This window comes from Crotalus tigris, unplaced genomic scaffold (assembly GCF_016545835.1).
Source record: "Crotalus tigris isolate CLP2741 ecotype Arizona unplaced genomic scaffold, ASM1654583v1 scf7180000017753.6788120, whole genome shotgun sequence".
NCBI lineage: Eukaryota > Metazoa > Chordata > Lepidosauria > Squamata > Viperidae > Crotalus > Crotalus tigris.
The window spans coordinates 4,762,925-4,783,506 of NW_024096615.1; the positions used below are offsets into that span (position 1 = coordinate 4,762,925).

Consider the following 20,582-nt stretch of genomic DNA (forward strand, 5'->3'; position numbering starts at 1 on the left):
CATCATTTATTGGATGTCCTGATGATGTCTATAAGATTCAATAGGCATCCCAATATTTCTGTATCTTTCTGTTGTCCCCTTCCCCAAGACCTGTCTTAAAATTGCTTTCTCACTCCATGGTCCTTCTATGAAGTTACGTTCAAAGAGTTTGTTCTCCCAGGGCCTTCTTTGACCATCGTTTCTCTTCCTCTGTGTACCCATTCAGAACCAAACATCTAGGAAGCTTTTGTTGTGTTTACAAGATGCATAGAGAAGAAAAAAGGAGGAAGTGTCATCAGTTATGGGACCCATCCATAGTTGAGATGCCATGGTGGAGGCACCAGGGGGACAAGTAGAACAGGCAACATTAGAGCATAGCAAGGAACATCCCTGATGCCTATGGAGATTCAAGTCATCTAAGTCACAGTTGTCATCCCTGATGTTTCAGTTATTTGGTCACTTATTCAAATGGATGGGTAAGCGAGTCAATAGTAATTACCACTTTCTATAAAGGAACAATCGAAAGCATCCTGTTGTATTGCATTACTGTGTGGTTTGGAGGTATTATTACTGGTTCCGATAGGAAGGCAGTGCAGAGAGTGGTGAGGACAGCAATATATATATATATATATATATATATATATATATATATATATATATATATATATATATATATATATATATATAACATATACACACACACATACATACATACATACATACATACATACATACATACATAGGACAGGGCATGTAAGCGCTGGAGTATTGTCTGGAATGCTGCACATCCTCTCCATGACTGGTTTTGTTACCTTCCGGCAGAAGGCTTCGTGGTACCCGAAGAACAACCAGATTCTGTAAGAGCTTTGTACCATATAGCATCAGCCTTGTTAACGCTCAAGGCTCTTTTCCGCTATGTGTATTCAAAATGGACAATGATTAATATGTATCTATATCTCTATAGATGTGTGTGTGTGTGTGTAGTGCTGTATACTGTGTGTGCAATTGTGCACGTATGGATATGTACACACACACATTCTTTTAAAAGCGGGCCTGAGAATTTCATTTTTTAATGTGTGCGTGTGTTCACAGAAAAAAGTGACAATAAAGCTTCTCTTCTCTTCTGCCTTCTCTTCTCTTCTCCTCGTCTCTTACCTTACCTTATTTCAACTGGATGAAACACATCATAATAGTAATGAGAGGACAGATATCCAGGAATTAATCTCTACATTTTTAACACCTAAGGCTTGGATAAGAGGAGGAAGTCTGTTGTCTGAAAATACCAATCAAGTCTCTGAATCTTACAACCCCAGCAACTGATATAGTCAAACTGCCCTCTTCAGGAGAAAGCTGCTTCAGCGATTTATCCCTCACAAAGCAAACAGAACTTTGATAAGGTATAGATACCGTACTTTCCGGCGTATAAGACAACTTTCAAAAGCGTTGAAATCGGTGCCGAAGTCAGGGGTCGTCTTATACACCGAGTCGTCTTATACACCAGAAATAACAGTAGTTTCCGGCGTATAAGACGACTTTCTAGGCATGTGACTCGGTGCCAAAGACAGGTCGTCTTATACGCTGGGTCGCTTTATACACCGGAAATAACGGTAGTTTCCGGCATATAAGACGACTTTCTAGGCATGCGACTCGGCACCGAAGACTGGGGTCGTCTTATACACCGAGTCGTCTTATACACTGGAAATAACGGTAGTTTCCGGCGTATAAGACGACTTTCTAAGCATGCGACTCGGCGCCGAAGACTGGGGTCATCTTATACGCCGAGTCGTCTTATACGCCGGAAATAACGGTAGTTTCCGGCGTATAAGACGACTTTCTAGGCATGCGACTCGGCACCGAAGTCGGGGGTCATCTTATACGCGGAGTCGTCTTATACGCTGAAAATAATGGTAGTTTACGGCATATGACGACTTTCTAGGCATGCGTCTCTGCGCCGAAGACTGGGGTCGTCTTATACGCCGAAAATAACGGTAGTTTCCAGCGTATAAGATGACTTTCTAGGCATGCGACTCGGTGCCGAAGATAGGGGTCGTCTTATACGCCGGGTCGCCTTATACGCCGGAATATACGGTATATAGAATGTTGGTAAGGGAAGATATCGGTTATGCAGTTGAGTAGTTATTGAACATAGAATTGATATATTTTCATTGACCATTGAATAAAAGTTCTGATATTTCAGTTTACAGGAGATAAATAGGCAGATAGATTAGAGGTACTTTTTAGAAATACTGGGGGCACTGTTAGACAAACATTGCTGTAATGAATGAAACAAAAAACAACAGATGGGAACTAATCAAGGAGAGAACCAATCTAGAACTAAGTAGAAATGTCCTGACAGCGAGAACAATCAACCAGTGGAAGGTCTTGCCTTCAGAGGGTGCTCCGTAACTGGAGGACTTTAAGAAGAGACTGGACAGCCCCTTGTCTGGAATGCTTAGGATCTCCAGCTTGAGCAGAGGGTTGGATTAGATGGCCTCCAAGGTCGCTGTCAACTCTTGTTATTCTGTATTCAATATTTTCTTTTCTTGAAGTAACACAAGCAGTCAATAATTCCAGAACTAACAAATGCCAGATTCTAAAACCCAATTAAAATTATTTCGGCAGTAAGTCAATTCATTTGCATTCCAAAAGTTGATGTTTCCATTCAGTCTTTTTTTGTTGTTGTTGTTGTTAGCCGGTATCTCTTTGACGGAGAATACTGTCTCTGTTTTATCTTTGTGTTGACTTTAAGTCAGAAGCTGCAGACATTTAATTGTTCAAATGTTATTAGTGAGAGCTGAGAGTGATCTTTGTTTCATGCACCAGCCCTCTCTCTCAAGTCTCTAAATTAAATCTTTCGGGTGGGTGGCCCAGAAGCAGATATTAATTTTGATTATACTGATGTGTGCAAATGTCCATCCCGGTGGTAGCATCCAGCCCAACTTGGCTGTTCTCCAAATAAGCAAGATGGCCCTGTTTGTATTTAGATAGGAAACCACCGACATAATACCCAAGTAAGAAAGTAAAAAGTCAAAGCCATACGATAGCACTGACAAATCTCTTCCATGTTGTCCCCAAAAGAATTACATGGAGTAATTCAAAGATTTCGCCAGGATTCAGGGACATCCCCAGCAATGGTTAGTAGCCACAGGGTCCTTGGGATGTATGTAAATGTTCCAACTCCCAAATCCTTTACTCTATGTGAGCAGGGTGTAAGTGTACGTCCCTAATAAACCTGTGCTCTTAATCTTCCTGAAGACTAGGAGTCCTCGTGGACAATCACCTAAATATGAGCCAGCCGTGTGTTGCAGCTGCCAAAAAAGCCAACGCAGTGCTAGGCTGCATTAACAGAGGGATAGAATCAAGATCACGGGAAGTATTAATACCACTTTACAAGGCCTTGGTAAGGCCACACTTGGAATACGGCATCCAGTTTTGGTCCACGATGTGAAAAAGATGTTGAGACTCTGGAAAGAGTGCAGAGAAGAGCAACAAAGATGATTAGGGGACTGGAGGCTAAAACATATAAGGAACAGTTGCTGGAATTGGGGATGTCCAGTTTAACAAAAAGAAGGACGAGGGGGAACATGATAGCAGCGTTCCAATATCTCAGGGGCTGCCCCAAAGAAGAGGGAGTCAAACTCTTCTCCAAAGCCCCTGAAGGCAGGACAAGAAGCAACAGATGGAAACTAATCAAGGAGAAACTTCCTGACAGTTGCCGAGCCTCCAAGGTTTGATCACATGCTGCAACGGTCATAAGTGTGAAAAACGGTCATAAGTCTCTTTTTTCATTAGTGTCATTGCAACTTTGAAAAGTCACTAAGAGCTACCTGTATATCAAAGCTGCTGTTTCCTTTCTGGGATTGAGTCAATATCATCTCCTAACACGATACAGTATATATATATTTTTCTACAGCTTCAGATTCTACCGTTGAACTTACCTTTTCAATATGTATGTATGTATGTATGTATGTATATGTTTTCTGAGGTTTTCGCGGGTGTTTGTATGTAGGTCTTCGGTTATTCAGGTTTTCTCCCGCGTAAAATTTCTCCCGCGTCTTGGCAACGTTTCGACGAAGTCCCATTCGTTATCTTCAAGCTGGTGTTTTCAGCTTCGTGCTTCGAGGAGCAATGTTGCTCCTCGAAGACTGCTCCTCGAGGATTGCTCCTTGAAGCACGAAGCTGAAAACAGCAGCCTGAAGATGACAAATGGGACTTCGTCGAAATGTTGCCAAGACACTTCCAATTTTATGCGGGAGAAAACACGAATAACCGAAGACCTACATATATATATATATATATTCTACGGCTTCAGATTCTATCGTTGAACTTACCTTTTCATCTGCCAACAGGTTCAACTTTCAAGCAACAACATAAAGATCATTTCGCCTTCACCAGAAGCAAGTAAAAACCCTTTAGGACTGCATGCAAAAAGCACAACTCAGTCAACTTTCCAAACTTAAAATATAAAATATTATTTACGATTCTCTCAACGTCATGCGAAACAAGCATGATCAAAGACAATTTACACCGGATGGCTCTTTTCAGCTCCGATCAAATTGCCTTTCCGAACTGCACAGTCACGTCAAATCCAGAAAACCAAGCTGGAATATTATTTTTTTTTTAGATCTTTGTTCATCAGTCAACTCAAGGATCCAGCGTCTGAATTCTTACTGACAGGTGCTTAGAAAGGCATTGGCAGATCGTGTGAAAAAAAAAAATCCCTCATGCTGTTAACAGAACATTACAGAATCTTCTCCGGGGGGTCCATGCCTTCTCCAGACTAGACCGATCTAGAACCCAGCGGCAGTGCTCCGCCACGGTTTTCCAGAATGTAAATCTCCAATCCAGAACTGGTTTGTTGTTTTGGATGCTCGTGTGGAAGACTGCCAACTGCTTCTCGTTTTTAAGCTTCTTACTCTTTTTCCGCACGGCCCTTCAGGCTGGATTTTTGCTTCTTCTTCTCCTTCTGTCCAATAATACGGAAAAGCTTCTTCCTGGCTTCCTTCTGTCTCTTCAGCTTCGCTTCTTCCTCTTTCTCTTTCACCTTCTGGTGCTCTTTAACCTGCTGACGGTGCTGTGCCTTATCTTTCCGCAACTTGTAGTTGTGTACCGTGCCCAGGGCCGAGAGAAGCGCTGCGACCTTAACATAAGAAGGACCCAAATTAATTAAGAAACTCTGTAACTGTTTGTTAAGTTGAAAGATGGAAGAAGAACAAGTCAAAGAAAGCACGATAACAAGGGCAAAAAAATTTGGGGGCACAGTATAGAGTTGGAAAGATGGCAAAATCTTTGGGAAAGAAACTATAAAATAATAATGACAGCTGCTTGTAAAGAAAATGTATATAAAATGTTTTATAGGTGGCCCTTACCACCGGTGAGGCTAGCAAAAAATGTTTAAAAATATGTCCAGCAATTGTTGGAAATGTAGGCAAAAAACCAGGCATGTATTATCAGCTTTGGTGGACGTGCTCCAAAACAAAACAAAAAAAATGGGTCAAAAATACATAGGTGGTTAAGAGCAAATGTTAAGAAAACACATAGATTTTAAGCCGGAACTATTTCTTTTAGGTATAATCTCAGAAAAAAAAAACATGAGAAAAAAAAATGTGTGTATTAACAGCAGCAAGAATTGTATTTGCACAACATTAGAAAAAAGAAGAAATACCAGCTGAAGAAGAGATAATTAAGGAAATTTTGGACTGCGTGGAAATGGATAGGCTTACTTTGAAAATGAAAGCAAAAGGGATACAGAATACTTCCAAACATGGGATGTATTTTTCCAGTGGCTGGAAAAATGGGGTAGAGATGAGAAATTTAATATGCATTATTAAGAAGCAACCTGGAACTAAGGAGAAACTTCCTGACAGTGAGAACAATTAACCAGTGGAACCACCTGCCTCCAGAAGCGGTGAATGCTCCAACACTGGAAGTTTTTAAGAAGAGACTGGACAGCCATTTGTCCAAAATGGTATAGGGTTTCCTGCCTGAGCAGGGGGTTGGACTAGATGACCTCCAAGGTCCCTTCCAACTGTATCATTATCATCACCATCATCATTATTATTACTAATGAACAAAAAAGATAATTAAGACCACTTCACAGATTCACCCAGGATGTCCCACTTAATCACTCATCTAGGGCAGCGGTTCTCAACCTGTGGGTCAGGACCCCATTTGGGGTCAAACGACCATTTCATGGGGGTCGCCAAACAAGGCTGTCCGCCATTTTTTTCCCCTTTTCCTTAGCTGGGCTACTCCCTTTTATTCTATTGGCTTTTGAAAGCCAATAGAATAGATTCTCTTGAATAGAGTCTAGTTCTATTGGCTTTCCAAAGCCAATAGGAATTGTCCAGGCTGTCTCTGCCCTGCTGAGCCCGCCAAAAGTCCCGTTCTGCAAACGGGGCTGCACCAGTTGAGTAGTCCTCGACTTACGACCGCTTGAGTAGTCCTCGACTTACGACCGGTTGGGGGTCGCGGCCTTAAAAAGGTTGAGAACCACTGGCCTCAGAGATCTCTCACCTTTCTTTCGTGCGGTTCCCTGATGACAGCCGGCCTCCACTTATCCTTGGTGACTTTCTTTTTCCTTTCTTGGAACTTGGGCTTACTCTTAAACGGCAAGGCTTTCTGGAGAGCTTTGGGAATGTGCAGCTTGTTGAAATGTTTCTTCGCCCGCATTATTGGCTAAGGAGAAGGAGAAAGGAAAGGAAAGGTCATGCCCTTTTCCGGGACCCTGCAAAGCATTTCATTCGGAATCGCGTCGGGCGTACAACATTTTGGGAGAATGTCCTACTTTGCGCACACAAAAAACCAAAAACCAAAAGCCCAGCCTGTTTGTTTCAAGCTTCAAGCGCTTTTTCAGGAAATGATGACAGTGGAATATTTCGTATTTGAAATGCAAATAGTTGTACAATTACATACACACACACACACACACACACACAGAGAGACAAAAAAGCCAGTTTGGAGCAAAGCATTTTGCGTTCTTTTGGTGAGCGTGCTTCATTTTGCGCTGAAACAAACACCGATAGCAGATCTTTCATTTAATCCACCAGCGGGCAGTCTGCAGTCTACGTTGCCATCTCCAAAATCACTTCTGTGGCCTCCTCCAACTCAAATCGTTCCACCCAAACGTTCAGTGGACCGCGAATAAAAATGTTGTTTAAGTCTTGGAATACGCTTAAAAGTTTAAAACGAACTTGTAACAAGCCCTGCAACAGCAAAACTCTGCCCCTTCCTTTAATGCCTCTTTCGACCACTATGCCATCCAGCGTCCTTGTCAGTATTTATTGTCCATCCATCCATCCTGCCAGCCAGCAGTCCAACTCTGTCTGTCTGTACATCCTCCATCATCCATCAATCTAGTCATCTAGCTAGCCAGCCAGCTGTCTGTCTATCCAGCTGTCTATCTAATAATCTTATCTCTCTTTCTCTCTCTAATCACCTTACCTTCTCTACCTATCTACTACTCTACCTGTCTACCTTTTTAACCTATTAAATTGCTTTAACTAACCACCTAATATCTGTCTATCATCTATCTATTCCTTCCTTCCATCCATCTTCTATCATCTATCTAATACCATCTATTCCTTTCCTCCCTCCCTCCTTTTCCCTCCTTCCTTCTTTCCTGCCTTCTTGCCTTCCCTCCTTTTCTCTTCCTTCCTTCCCTCCCTCCTTCTTCCTTCCTCTGTATCTATCTATCTATCTATCTATCTATCTATCTATCTATTTTTCTATCAATCTTATCTATCCTATCTATCCTATCTATCTATCTATCTATCTATCTATCTATCTATCTATCTATCTATCTATCTATCTATCTATCTATCTGATTGCCTTATCCAGTCACCTTCTCTCTTTCTCTCTCAGCCATCCAGCCATCTATCTTACCCTCAATAAAATGAAGAAAAAACAAATCATCCTGAATCCCTACAGTGATGCCCAAACCAAATTAGATTTCTTAATTTAGAGTCCCCTCCCCCTACCCACGTGGCAGAACCCTCGCAGATCCGTGGAAGTGGCCGGTATCCAAACCGACGCATCAGAGACAAAGATCAGTAAAAACGTGCGACACCTACCACATCGCACGGACCGCCCTACCTTATAGAGGGAGTCCTTGTTTTGCTTCAGCCTGATGCCCTTCTCGTGTCTCAGCTGCCCCGTGGTCTTCATGCCTATCCAGGAGGATTTCTCACCCAGAGGCTTCAGTAAAGAGGTGACCGGATTGTAGAAGGCCGGGGCAGACACAGGATACCACGTTCGCAGGAATACGATGTCTGAAGAGGGAAACGTTTGTGAAAAGTTTGGAGATCTCTGGATTTTTACAGCGGCGATCAACTGATACCACTTTTTTGTTTAACCTGGGCCTTGCTTCTTCTTGGTAATTAGTTGCAGAGTTAAAATTTGGTATAAAATTGTACTGAGCTACATAATGCCCCAATACTGCTGATGTTGGTATAGCCTCTCTCTCCCTCTCTTGTCCTCCCTACCACTCTCTCTCGCCCCGCTCCCTCTCTCCTTCCCTCCCCTCTTTCTCGCCTCCCTCCCTCCCCTCCCCTCTTGCCTTCCCTTTCACCCTCCCTCCCTCCTCTCCCTCTTTCCCTCTTGCCCTCCCTCCCTCTTCCTCCCCCTCCTTCCCTCTCTTGCCCTCCCTCCCTCCCCTCTCCCTCTCCCTCTCCTCTTCCCTCCCTCTCCTCTTTCGCCCCTCCCTCTCCGTCTCCTCTCCCTCCCTCCTTCTTTGCCCTCCCTCCCCTCTCCCTCCCTCTTGCCTTCACTCACTTTTCCTCCCCCTCTCCCTCCCTCTCTTGCCCTCCGCTCCTTCCCTGCCTTGCCTCTCATCCTCCCTCTCCTTCTCTTCCTCCTTCTCTCCCCCCTCCCTCTTGCCTTCCCGCTCTCTCACCCTCCCTCCCTCTTTTCCTCCCTTTCCTCTCCCTCTCTTTCTCTCTGAGCTACTGACTCTCTGTCTTCCCAACTCACCCACGGGGGGGGGGGGAGGTTCAACCCCAGACCTGATCCTCCTCCTGACCCTAATAAGTCAGTTTCAGATGTGCAAAGCTGGAAAACCCAACTTACCGCTCATCAGTAACTTGTCTTCAAACGTTGCTCGGAAAGCGCCCTCCGGGGTCCTGAGGGCTTTCTTGATCTGTCCCCGGATGCCGCTCACCGTGCGGATGGCTGCGCCCTCAAACCTAGCCACTTCCAGCACGGAGTTAAACATCCCCTGCGTGGCACAGGAGAACACGTCTTACTTATTGTGCACCAGGATTAACAATCAAGAAACCAATGTGTCTTCTAACTCAGTGGTTCTTAACCAGGGGGCGATTTCGTTTTTCAGGGGGGCGAAGGAACGAAAAGGGGGCGATATGGGGGCAATGGAGCAAGAAGTTTTGGGGACACTTTTGAGACTTTTTCTTACAGTGAATCGCTGCATATCTGTCGTACAAAAACATCAGATCGCTCGCTATAACTGGATTGAATTGTGTTTTCAAATGTTCCTCCAGATAGCTTCAGTAGAGAACGCTGTACATATGTGAATACGCATCACTTATCTTCATGCGCGTTGCACAGCAGCCTCTACCCTTTTTATATTTCTTTTTGCGTCTTAAAATTTCACTTGTAATTAAATCATTAAATATTACTGTTTTTTTCTTTTCGGGCATTTCACTTTCTTGCAATTGAATTTTGTTTTCAGTGGTCATTACATTGAAGTGTCTTGAATAAATAAGATAATAATGAGATACATGTATCACGAAGTTTGGGAATCAAGTGACGGGTGGCACCAAACAGTTGAGATATGGGAAAAAGACTGGAAATAAATTATTTGCATTGATATGTCCTGATGACAATTTTAAAGAAAACAAAACAAATGTTTGGATAAATTGAAGAATTATTTCCTATGTTGTGATTGAGAGGTTATGTTGGGGGAGGGGGGCGATGACAACTTCCTCATTGGCTCAAGGGGGCGATTCGTTCAAAAAGGTTAAGAACCACTGTTCTAACTCACCTTCCTCTGTTACTTATAAGAAGTGTGTTTGTGTGTGTGTGTGTGTGTATGTGTGTGTGTGTGTTTAACGAACAGAGGTGTCTTGGAGAGAGCCATTTCTGCCAGAAATGAAGGCAGGCATGCCTCTGATAAGCCACACTTTCCCCAAAGTGTACCCAAATTTACTTTGGTCTTTTTTAAATTTGTTGCATTAAAGACCACGCCAAGATAAATTTTAACTCTGAACTTCTGAGGGGTGATAGCCATAACAAATTTAAATAAATAAAGCTGAACAACACATGGCTGCAAAGACCAAATTGCAAAATAGCGCTCAAAACGCCTACCTTAATAAAAGCCGTATTCTTGAAAATTTTGAAAGGGAAGCCGATCAACTTTAACTTCTTCACAATCCTTAGAGACTTATCCAAGTCCAGCACCACTCCGGTTGCAGCTATCCGGAAATCGGCCTGAGATAAAAACAAAGAAAGTCCGTTTGTGGTGTCTAAAGTTCTTTTTAGGAAAAGTCTTATGACTTTGGATTTCGTTGGCTTTCCCTGCATGGAAATTCTTTGAGGGGGGAAAAAAAAGAGAGCTTTAAAGGCATAAGAAATCAGTTTGGACCAGGGCTTAGTAAACACCAGTTGAATATCTTCTTCACAACGTTGCATCCATGAATGGAGCCGTTTATTAGAACTTCAACTGCCAAAGTTGAAGCTATTTGGGTTCATCTTCAACAGCACACAAAAAAACGATCAGAGGAAGGGGATTGGAAGCCACCCAGGCTGAGGTACTTACCATTGTACCACTCACAGATTGGACAGCCAAACACCCGGTCCCTTGTGGAGTGATGGGGCCTGTAGAGAATGTTGAATGAAACCATCAACAAATCACCTAACAGTGTGTATCTATCTATCTATCTATCTATCTATCTATCTATCTATCTATCTATCTATCATTTATGCCTTACTTTTCTAATGTGATCTATAAACTGGATAACGCATCCTTGTAATTTTCTTGGCACCAGTCTAGGGCAGTGTTTCTCAACCTCAGTGGCTTTAAGATGCGTGGACTCAACTCCCATGCTGGCTAGTGAATTCTGGGAGTTGAAGTCCACGGATTGGAAAGCTGCCCACGGGGTTAGGGTTAGGTCACCATGAACTCCTAGAGCAAAATGGACATTGCCAACAAATTTGGAGTGCTTGGGTATGGTTAGGAGGGCACTGACTTTTCTAGCCTGCCCTATCTATGTTTCCTGGTAAAATACATGGGAAAATCCCATAGGAGGAAAAGTCCACTTAGGGTTAGGGTTAGGTCACCATGAACTCCTAGAGCAAAATGGACATTGCCAACAAATTTGGAGTGCTTGGGTATGGTTAGGAGGGCACTGACTTTTCTAGCCTGCCCTATCTATGTTTCCTGGTAAAATACATGGGAAAATCCCATAGGAGGAAAATTCCACTTAGGGTTAGGGTTAGGTCACCATGAACTCCTAGAGCAAAATGGACATTGCCAACAAATTTGGAGTGCTTGGGTATGGTTAGGAGGGCACTGACTTTTCTAGCCTGCCCTATCTATGTTTCTTGGTAAAATGCATGGGAAAATCCCATAGGAGGAAAATTCCACTTAGGGTTAGGTCACCATGAACTCATAGAGCAAAATGGACACCGCAAACGAATTCGGAGTGCTTGGGTATGGTTAGGAGGGCACTGACTTTTCTAGCCTGCCCTATCTATGTTTCCTGGTAAAATAATGGGAAAATCCCATTGGAGGAAAATTCCACTTAGGGTTAGGGTTAGGTCACCATGAACTCTTAGAGCAAAATGGACACCACCAACAAATTCAGAGTGCTTGGGTATGGTTAGGAGGGCACTGACTTTTCTAGCCTGCCCTATCTATGTTTCCTGGTAAAATACATGGGAAAAATCCCATTGGAGGAAAATTCCACTTAGGGTTAGGGTTAGGTCACCATGAACTCCTAGAGCGAAATGGACACCGCCAACGAATTCGGAGTGCTTGGGTATGGTTAGGAGGGCACTGACTTTTCTAGCCTGCCCTATCTATGTTTCTTGGTAAAATGCATGGGAAAATCCCATAGGAGGAAAATTCCACTTAGGATTAGGGTTAGGTCACCATGAACTCTTAGAGCAAAATGGACACCACCAACAAATTCAGAGTGCTTGGGTATGGTTAGGAGGGCACTGACTTTTTTAGCCTGCCCTATCTATGTTTCCTGGTAAAATAATGGGAAAATCCCATTGGAGGAAAATTCCACTTAGAGTTACGGTTAGGTCACCATGAACTCCTAGAACGAAATGGACACCGCCAATAAATTTGGAGTGTTTGGGTATGGCTAGGAGGGCACTGACCTTTCTAGCCTGCCCTATCTATGTTTCCTGGTAAAATACATGGGAAAATCCCATTGGCGGAAAATTCCACTTAGGGTTAGGGTTTGGTCACCATGAACTTCTAGAGCAAAATGGACACCGCCAACAAATTCGGAGTGCTTGGGTATGGTTAGGAGGGCACTGACTTTTCTAGCCTGCCCTATCTATGTTTCCTGGTAAAATAATGGGAAAATCCCATTGGAGGAAAATTCCACTTAGGGTTAGGGTTAGGTCACCATGAACTCCTAGAGCGAAATGGACACCGCCAACAAATTCGGAGCGCGTGGGTATGGTTAGGAGGGCACTGACTTTTCTAGCCTGCCCTATCTATGTTTCCTGGTAAAATACATGGGAAAATCCTATTGGCGAAAAATTCCACTTAGGGTTAGGGTTTGGTCACCATGAACTTCTAGAGCAAAATGGACACCGCCAACAAATTCGGAGTGCTTGGGTATGGTTAGGAGGGCACTGACTTTTCTAGCCTGCCCTATCTATGTTTCCTGGTAAAATACATGGGAAAATCCCATAGGAGGAAAATTCCACTTAGGGTTAGGTCACCATGAACTCCTAGAGCAAAATGGACACCGCAAACGAATTCGGAGTGCTTGGGTATGGTTAGGAGGGCACTGACTTTTCTAGCCTGCCCTATCTATGTTTCCTGGTAAAATAATGGGAAAATCCCATTGGAGGAAAATTCCACTTAGGGTTAGGGTTAGGTCACCATGAACTCCTAGAGCGAAATGGACACCGCCAACAAATTCGGAGCGCGTGGGTATGGTTAGGAGGGCACTGACTTTTCTAGCCTGCCCTATCTATGTTTCCTGGTAAAATACATGGGAAAATCCTATTGGCGAAAAATTCCACTTAGGGTTAGGGTTTGGTCACCATGAACTTCTAGAGCAAAATGGACACCGCCAACAAATTCGGAGTGCTTGGGTATGGTTAGGAGGGCACTGACTTTTCTAGCCTGCCCTATCTATGTTTCCTGGTAAAATACATGGGAAAATCCCATAGGAGGAAAATTCCACTTAGGGTTAGGTCACCATGAACTCCTAGAGCAAAATGGACACCGCAAACGAATTCGGAGTGCTTGGGTATGGTTAGGAGGGCACTGACTTTTCTAGCCTGCCCTATCTATGTTTCCTGGTAAAATACATGGGAAAATTCCATTGGCGGAAAATTCCACTTAGAAGGTGGAATTGCTGCTTCCTTTCGTCCAAATGATTTTTGGTTTTTCAACCTAGCTTAGAGCCCTAGAAGTTCTTAGGGTCTCCCCTTCAAATCCTAATCAGGTCTAACCTTTCTTAGTCTTTCTTTAAAGTCCACCCAGCCGAGCGTGAAGGAAGACGAGATTTGAAAACGAAGGGAAAAAAAAGACGAATGGCCCATAAGGAATGAACATATAATCAAGATGAATGGCCCAGTTTATCAATCACGTGGTCTAAGGAATGAAGATATAATCAAGATTTACAAACTTTTAACACTGTAGCAAAGCAGAGCACCTTTATTCTCCATGATGATTTTTTTTTGTATGGAACAGATATAATTCTTTGTCTTTCATGCAGCTAGTTAGCACACATTTCAGATATTTCTTCTGCCCGTTAAAATACATTTTTAATGGACTGTAATACCAGCGATGTCTCTTATTTGGAGATGCCATCTGCTTGTTATTCCCATCTAAGTATCTATTGGCCAGGTATCTAGACCATTGTTCTTAGGTCACTAGGGTGATGTCTGAATCTTGTGTCTAAAACAGACTTTAGAACTGTCTTGCCTTAACCAATGTTGAAAGCATCACTATGTTTGACCAAGTCGTTTTTCAAACTAACAAATAACCATGAATGATTGTTAACTGCTACCACAATAAAAACATCTTGGCAAGTGATTCCTTTGTTGCGTAAACAGAATCAAAATCGGGTGAAGCACTGGTACCCGTTTATAAAACCTTTAGTAAGGCCACACCTGGAATACCTGCATCCAGTTTTGGTCACCACATTACGAAAAAGACGTTGAGACTTTGGAAAAAGTGCAGAGAAGAGCAACAAAGATGATTAGAGGGCTGGAGGCTAAAACATATGAAGAACTTTTGTAGAGATTGGGTAACAAGAAGGACCAGGGATCACACGATAGCAGTCTTTCAATATTTGAGGGGCTGCCACAAAGAACAGGGAGACAATCTGTTTTCCAAAGGATCTGAAGGCCAGACAAGGAACAAATGGATGGAAACTAATCAAGAAGTGGAGAAGCAAGCTGGAATTAAAGAGAAACTTCCTGTCAGTGAGAACAATTTAATCAATAGAACAGAAATTGTCTCCAGAAGTGGTGGGCGCTCCATCACTGGGGGCTTTTAAGAAGAGACTGGACAGCCACTTGTCTCAAATGGTACAGGGTCACCTGCTTGAGCAGTGGGTTGGACTAGAAGACCTCCAAGGCCCATTCTGATTGAAAGTCCTACCCGGTATCTCCTCTTAGGTCTGAGAGTTGTGACGTGAGCTCTTACCCCAGAAAGTTACTCCGCAGTGCATGTGTTGTGGCGTATATTTTAGTAGCCTCTGACGACCGTTGTGGTCCTCTATGTAATACATAGGAATTGTCTGGAACCGCCTCCAGCCTAGAGACAGAATCAGAGGATCGCGGGTTTTGAGGATTTTCTTGTACCAGCGATGCTTCTTCAACCGCATCTGAAGAGAGAGAGAAAGAGAGGGAGATGGAGAGAGAGAGAGAGAGAGAGAGAAGGAGAGAGAGAGGGAGAGAGAGAGGGGGGGGGAGAGAGGGAGAGGGAGAGAGAGAGAGAAGGAGAGAGAGAGAGGGAGAGAGAGAGGGAGAGAGAGGGAGAGAGAGAGAGAGAGGGAGAGAGGGAGGGAGAGAGAGAGAAAGAGAGGGAGAGAGGAAGAAAGAGAGAGAGAGGGAGGGAGGGAGGGAGGGAGGGAGAGAGAGACAGAAAGAGAGGGAGAAAGAACAATTTCATCTCATCTCAAAAACCATTTCAACAACCCCTCCTTCACCTTTGTTGAGAACAAAGTTTTCTTTTCTTTTCTTTTAAATATGTTTTGTTAATTTTTTTAACGTAATCACCTTAATATTCGGTAGACAGTGCGTTGTCTGGGTTTGCATTTAACAAACATTCATTAACCACTAAATTCTATAATCTATCATCCACAGGGTAACTTTACATGGTTTCCTCTTTTCCTCATAATGTTCTCTTTTACCAACCTTAAGTTAATACAATTCTTAGTGTTTCAATAAATGATAATTAAGTATAAAAGTTTTTTTCTTAGGGTACTACTTTGGTGGGAAGGCACCATGACGCTGAGTGTATAGTTATGCCGGCCACAGGACCACAAAAGCGTCTTCAGACAAGACTGGCTCCCTTGCTTAGGGAGCGGAGACGAGTCGGACACAACCGGATAGAGAAAAACATTTACCTTTATATATCGTGGTTAAAAAGCGAACATTTTTTTTTTAATTGGGAATTATAGAAAGAAAATATAAGAAAGATACAAATTATTTACTACTGCATATAGTAACAGCGGCACGAATAGCCTTCGCTCAAAAATGGAAAAAGAAAGATACTCCAACCGGAGAGGAAATATTACTGAAAATTTTCAATTGCGCTGAAATGGATAGACTTACATGGGAACTCAAGCATAAAAGTGAAACTCAGTACTACAAAATCTGGGAACAATTTTATGATTGGATAGACAATAAGAGGGTAGCCAAGACAAATGTATAGTGTTAGAATAAAATATAGATTATAGACAAATGTATATTTAAAAGATAAATAGATATACAGAAATAAAGGGAAAAGTGTGAATATTATATTATAAATAGTGAGCAAAGCTCAAGAACTGTATGTCTATATGAGTACTAATACTACTGTAAAATGTCGGAAGATGTATGGAACCAGTGATGTCATATCTATGTCCAATGTGTTTTTAATTTTGTATTATTAATAAAAAAATTTTTTTAAAAAAACAAACAATTAATCAGTGGAACAACCTGCCTCCAGAAGCAGTAAATGCTCCAATACTGGAAGTTTTTAAGAAGAGACTGGATAGCCATTTGTCTGAAATGGTATAGGGTTTCCTGCCTGAGCAGGGGGTTGGACTAGATGACCTTCAAGGTCCCTTCCAACTTTATTATTATTACTATTATTATTACTACTACTACTATTATTATTATTATTATTATTATTATGGATCATCGCACAGTCAGCCAGAAGTTCAGACTGGATTTGGCATATTGTCTACCTACCGAGTCCTTACCCAGGACTGGGATAGGCAGATGTGGATGTTTGATGGTATTACAGGTATCGTCACAGGATGGAAGCAGTTCCTAGTAAGGCCGCCTTTTGCAATTAACTAATAGCGAATTTGTCAATGCCAATGGTGTTCAAGTGGTGCTCCAGTTGTTTTGGGATTGCACCCAAGGAGCCTATTGCTATTGGTACTATCCTTACTTGCTTTTGCCACAGTTATTACCATTATTATTATAATTATTATTATTATAAAAACGTAACGTACCTGCACATAGCCCACGTTTCCTTCCGTGTTGCCGAGCCCGCCCAGCACAATTGGATAGCGTGGATCGAAATGCAGCACCAGTTCACACGGGACGTTCTCCAGTTCTATCCGGATGTACATCCCCGGCCGAAATCCCTCGTATTGAATTCTGGTTTCGTCGTCTTGGTCGTCAAACTCCAGCCTGTTCAGCTGCAGGGCAAACGTCAATAAGGAATGCGATGCTTTATCGCACTCGAGGCCCGTCGCGACAATCCCGCAGCTGATCTCGGCTGCGGCACAGCGCCAATTCTGCCGAGTGGCAAAACGGGGATCTGCATTTCTGCTGGTCTGCCGCGTCTGGGTTTGTGGTTCACCTTGTTAAAAGTTGTGTGCATCCCTGTGCGTTTCTTACTGTGCCGTTTGGTTATACCTTGTGAACCAATTTCACAAGCCCCCCCCCATGGCCTGAGAGGAACAGTGAGGCCCCTCCAGTGGACCATGCCTTGGCACTTGCCCTGGTCCCCCCCCTTCTGCCAGAGACCCTCAGATCTGTCCCACTCCTGCCCAGGCCCCCACAGGCACCTTTGATGCAAACAATGTAGAGCTGGCCATGTCCACCCAGTAGGCCACACACCCCCTGACCACACCCACCCGCCGCCCTCCAAGGGCAACTGCAATGCTGATGAAGCCCTCAATGAAATTGAGTTTGACACCCGATTTACACCAAAGACAGTCAAGACAGAGCAATGTGAAATTTTTTTCTCCTGCCAGCGTGACGTAATTCGCGCTTTGCTACCGGATTTGCGCAGCCTTTTCCAAAGTGAGCTGGGCAAGATCTGAACGAGAAACTTTGCTGGGCCCTCCTGTTCGCCTCCGGAGCGCTTCGGCAAGCCAACGTTATCTACCTGAGCCTGCTTCTGCAGCTCCTCCTTCAAGTCATCGAAGTAGGTGGCGTTTCCGTCGTACTCGGCGTCAAACATCTCTTTCAGCTTACGCTTCTTGGCGATGCGTTTCTTCTGCTCTTCTTCCTCCTCCGCCCCCTTGTTGTCCTTTCCCTTGTTGTCCTCTTCTCCTTCGCTGGCCGCCTAATGGCGTGGAGGGAAAAATAATAATAATAATTCAGGTCAGTCGAGCTTTTAATTTTTTTTTCCTCCCCCAATGAAATCTGCAGCACCAAAGTTTGTTTTTTTTTTAAATAAGATTTCCTTGACAGATGCCCTTTTTCTACACCCAACAGGTTTACAAGTTGGATAAAAGCCTCTATCACACCGGGCAGGGTGGACACAGCTCCAGGGACTCCAAGTTAAATACAAGTAGTCCTCGAATTACGAGCACATGGGAGGCCAAAACCTCTATTGCTAAGCCAGAAGGTGGTTCAGTTAATTTTTGCCCCTTTTTATGACCTTTTTTTTTTGTATAGATTTTATTAGTTTTTATAGGGTTAGGGATAAAGTGGGGTCGGGGTTAGGGTTAGGCTTGGGGTTTTTCAATATTTAACAAACAGCATAATAATAATAATAATAATAATAATGATGATGATGATGATGATGATGATCATGATGATCATGATGATGATGATGATGTTGGAAGAGACCTTGGAGGTCATCTAGTCCAACCCCCTGCTCAGGCAGAAAACCCTATACCATTTCAGACAAATGGCTGTCCAGTTTCTTCTTAAAAACCTCCAGCGTTGGAGCATTCACCACTTCTGGAAGCAGGTTGTTCCACTGGTTAGTTTGTTCTAACTGTCAGGAAGTTTCTCCTTAGTTCAAGGTTGTTTCTCTCCTTGATTAGTTTCCACCCATTGCTTTTTGTCCTGCTTTCTGGCACTTTGGAGAATAGTTTGACCCCCTCTTCTTTGGGGCAGCCCCTTTGTGGCAGACACACACACCTTCAGCAGCCTCTGAAGGTGTGTGTGTCTGTTAACTGTGAACGGCCACTAAAATGAACTACGGTTAAGTCGAGGGCTGCCTGTACTTCAATTTGAACCTTTTACGCTTTTCCAGAACTTGAGCGTTCCTCAGGAAGAGAGACTTAATTATCCTGACGGTTAGAACAATTAACCAGTGGAACAACCTGCCTCCAGAAGCTGTGAATGCTCCAACACTGGAAGTTTTTAAGAAGAGACTGGACAGCCATTTGTCCGAAATGGTCTACAGCAGTGGTTCTCAACCTGTGGGTCGGGACCCCATTTGGGGTCGAACGACCATTTCATGGGGGTCGCCAAACAACGCAGTCCGCCATTTTTCCCCCCCTTTTCCTTAGCTGTGCTACTCCCTTTTACTCTATTGGCTTTTGAAAGCCAATAGAATAGACTCTCTTGAATAGAGTCTAATTCTATTGGCTTTCAAAAGCCAATAGGAATTGTCCAGGCTGTCTCTGCCCTGCTGAGCCCGCCAAAAGTCCCATTCTGCAAACGGTGCTGCACCAGATGAGTAGTCCTCGACTTACGACCGGTTGAGTAGTCCTCGACTTACGACCGGTTGGGGGGTCACGGCATTAAAAAGGTTGAGAACCACTGGTCTACGGTTTCTGGCCTGACCAGGGATTTGGACTAGATGACCTCCAAGGTCCCTTCCAACTTTATCATCATCATCATCACACAGCATCCACCAGTAAAGTCAGACACAGGTAATCGGACAGTGCCCAACTTCACCCCAAAGGGGCTTTTTTTTTTCTTTTTTCAGGAGGCAACTGGACTTTCTTGTTTTTCTTTGAAGACGTTTCGCTTTTTCATCCCACAAGCTTCTTCAGCTCTGACTGGAGGGTGGGGAGTGGAAAGGATTTATACTCCACCTGCATTTAAAAGACAAAGGTCACTCTTTGGGAGACAGAGAGAGGACCAAATGGTTTGAAAGAGGAGGGGTCAAAGAGGCCATCTGGGTCAAAACTGAACAGCCCTCCTTCAACAGAGGGGGAAGGATACAACATCATCCATCTCCAGTCTACCACATAGTCCTTTCAGCAGTTCTAAGAAGACTCCACACCCATTTGCCCCACTCAGGTGACCCTGAGGATAAAGGTAGACCTCCAAGTGGCCTCAATGTTTCTCCAAAAGAAGGCAAATGACCAGCTGTCTGCCAGGAGTATAAATCCTTGCAGTCCCCACCGTCCAGTCAGAGCTGGATGAAGCTTCTGGGACAGTGTTTCTCAACCTTGACAATTTTAAGGCATGTGGACTTCAACTCCCAGAATTCCACAGCCAGCGATGCTGGCTGTGGAATTCTGGGAGTTGAAGTCCACATGCCTTAAAATTGTCAAGGTTGAGAAACACTGTCCTGGGATGAGAAGCGAAACATCTTCAAAGAAAAAAAAAGAAAGTCCAGTTGCCTCTTGAAAAAAAGCATCTTTGGGACAACCAGGAGCTGGGATGACCGAGAATCTCCACAGACGTCTCTCAAACCTCATGTTCTTGATCAGCTGATCTGCCTTTATACATGGTTCCCGTCTCAAGGTCTTCAAAATCGCCGTATATTTCTTCTGGGAAAGAAAAAAAAAATACCAATAAGTCCTTGAGTTATGACCGTAAATTGAGCCTGGTCATTAAGTTTTGATTTAAAAGGGTCATAAGGGGATCACGTGACCCCCTGGGACACTTAAATATGAGTCAATTGCCGAAGGTCTGGATTCTAATCATGACCTAATCATGGGATGCTGCAATGGTCATCACTGTTAAGTTTTGGGTAGTTGCAACTGGACCTGATTTTACAACTTTTATTTTTTTTCGTGGAAAGTCAACCC

At 43.5% G+C, this 20,582-nt stretch overlaps 1 protein-coding gene across 3 annotated transcripts in view; it reads right to left on the reverse strand.

Moving 5' to 3' along the window:
• Positions 1-4,430: 4,430 nt before the first annotated feature.
• The window catches only part of BMS1 (BMS1 ribosome biogenesis factor), a 34,297-nt gene continuing 18,145 nt past the window's right edge, over positions 4,431-20,582 (reverse strand). For 2 of the 3 annotated variants that reach the window (XM_039340751.1, XM_039340750.1), the window contains exons 14-23: positions 20,245-20,321; positions 17,747-17,926; positions 16,863-17,051; positions 14,840-15,020; positions 10,751-10,809; positions 10,300-10,422; positions 9,046-9,193; positions 8,074-8,249; positions 6,496-6,657; positions 4,431-5,119 (exon numbers count right to left, since the gene is read on the reverse strand). In XM_039340751.1, the coding sequence (XP_039196685.1) occupies positions 4,892-5,119; positions 6,496-6,657; positions 8,074-8,249; positions 9,046-9,193; positions 10,300-10,422; positions 10,751-10,809; positions 14,840-15,020; positions 16,863-17,051; positions 17,747-17,926; positions 20,245-20,321 (1,523 nt within the window). In that variant the 3' untranslated portion in view covers positions 4,431-4,891. The remainder of the gene's footprint in view (positions 5,120-6,495; positions 6,658-8,073; positions 8,250-9,045; positions 9,194-10,299; positions 10,423-10,750; positions 10,810-14,839; positions 15,021-16,862; positions 17,052-17,746; positions 17,927-20,244; positions 20,322-20,582) is intronic. The other variant, XM_039340752.1, reaches the window with a different exon arrangement.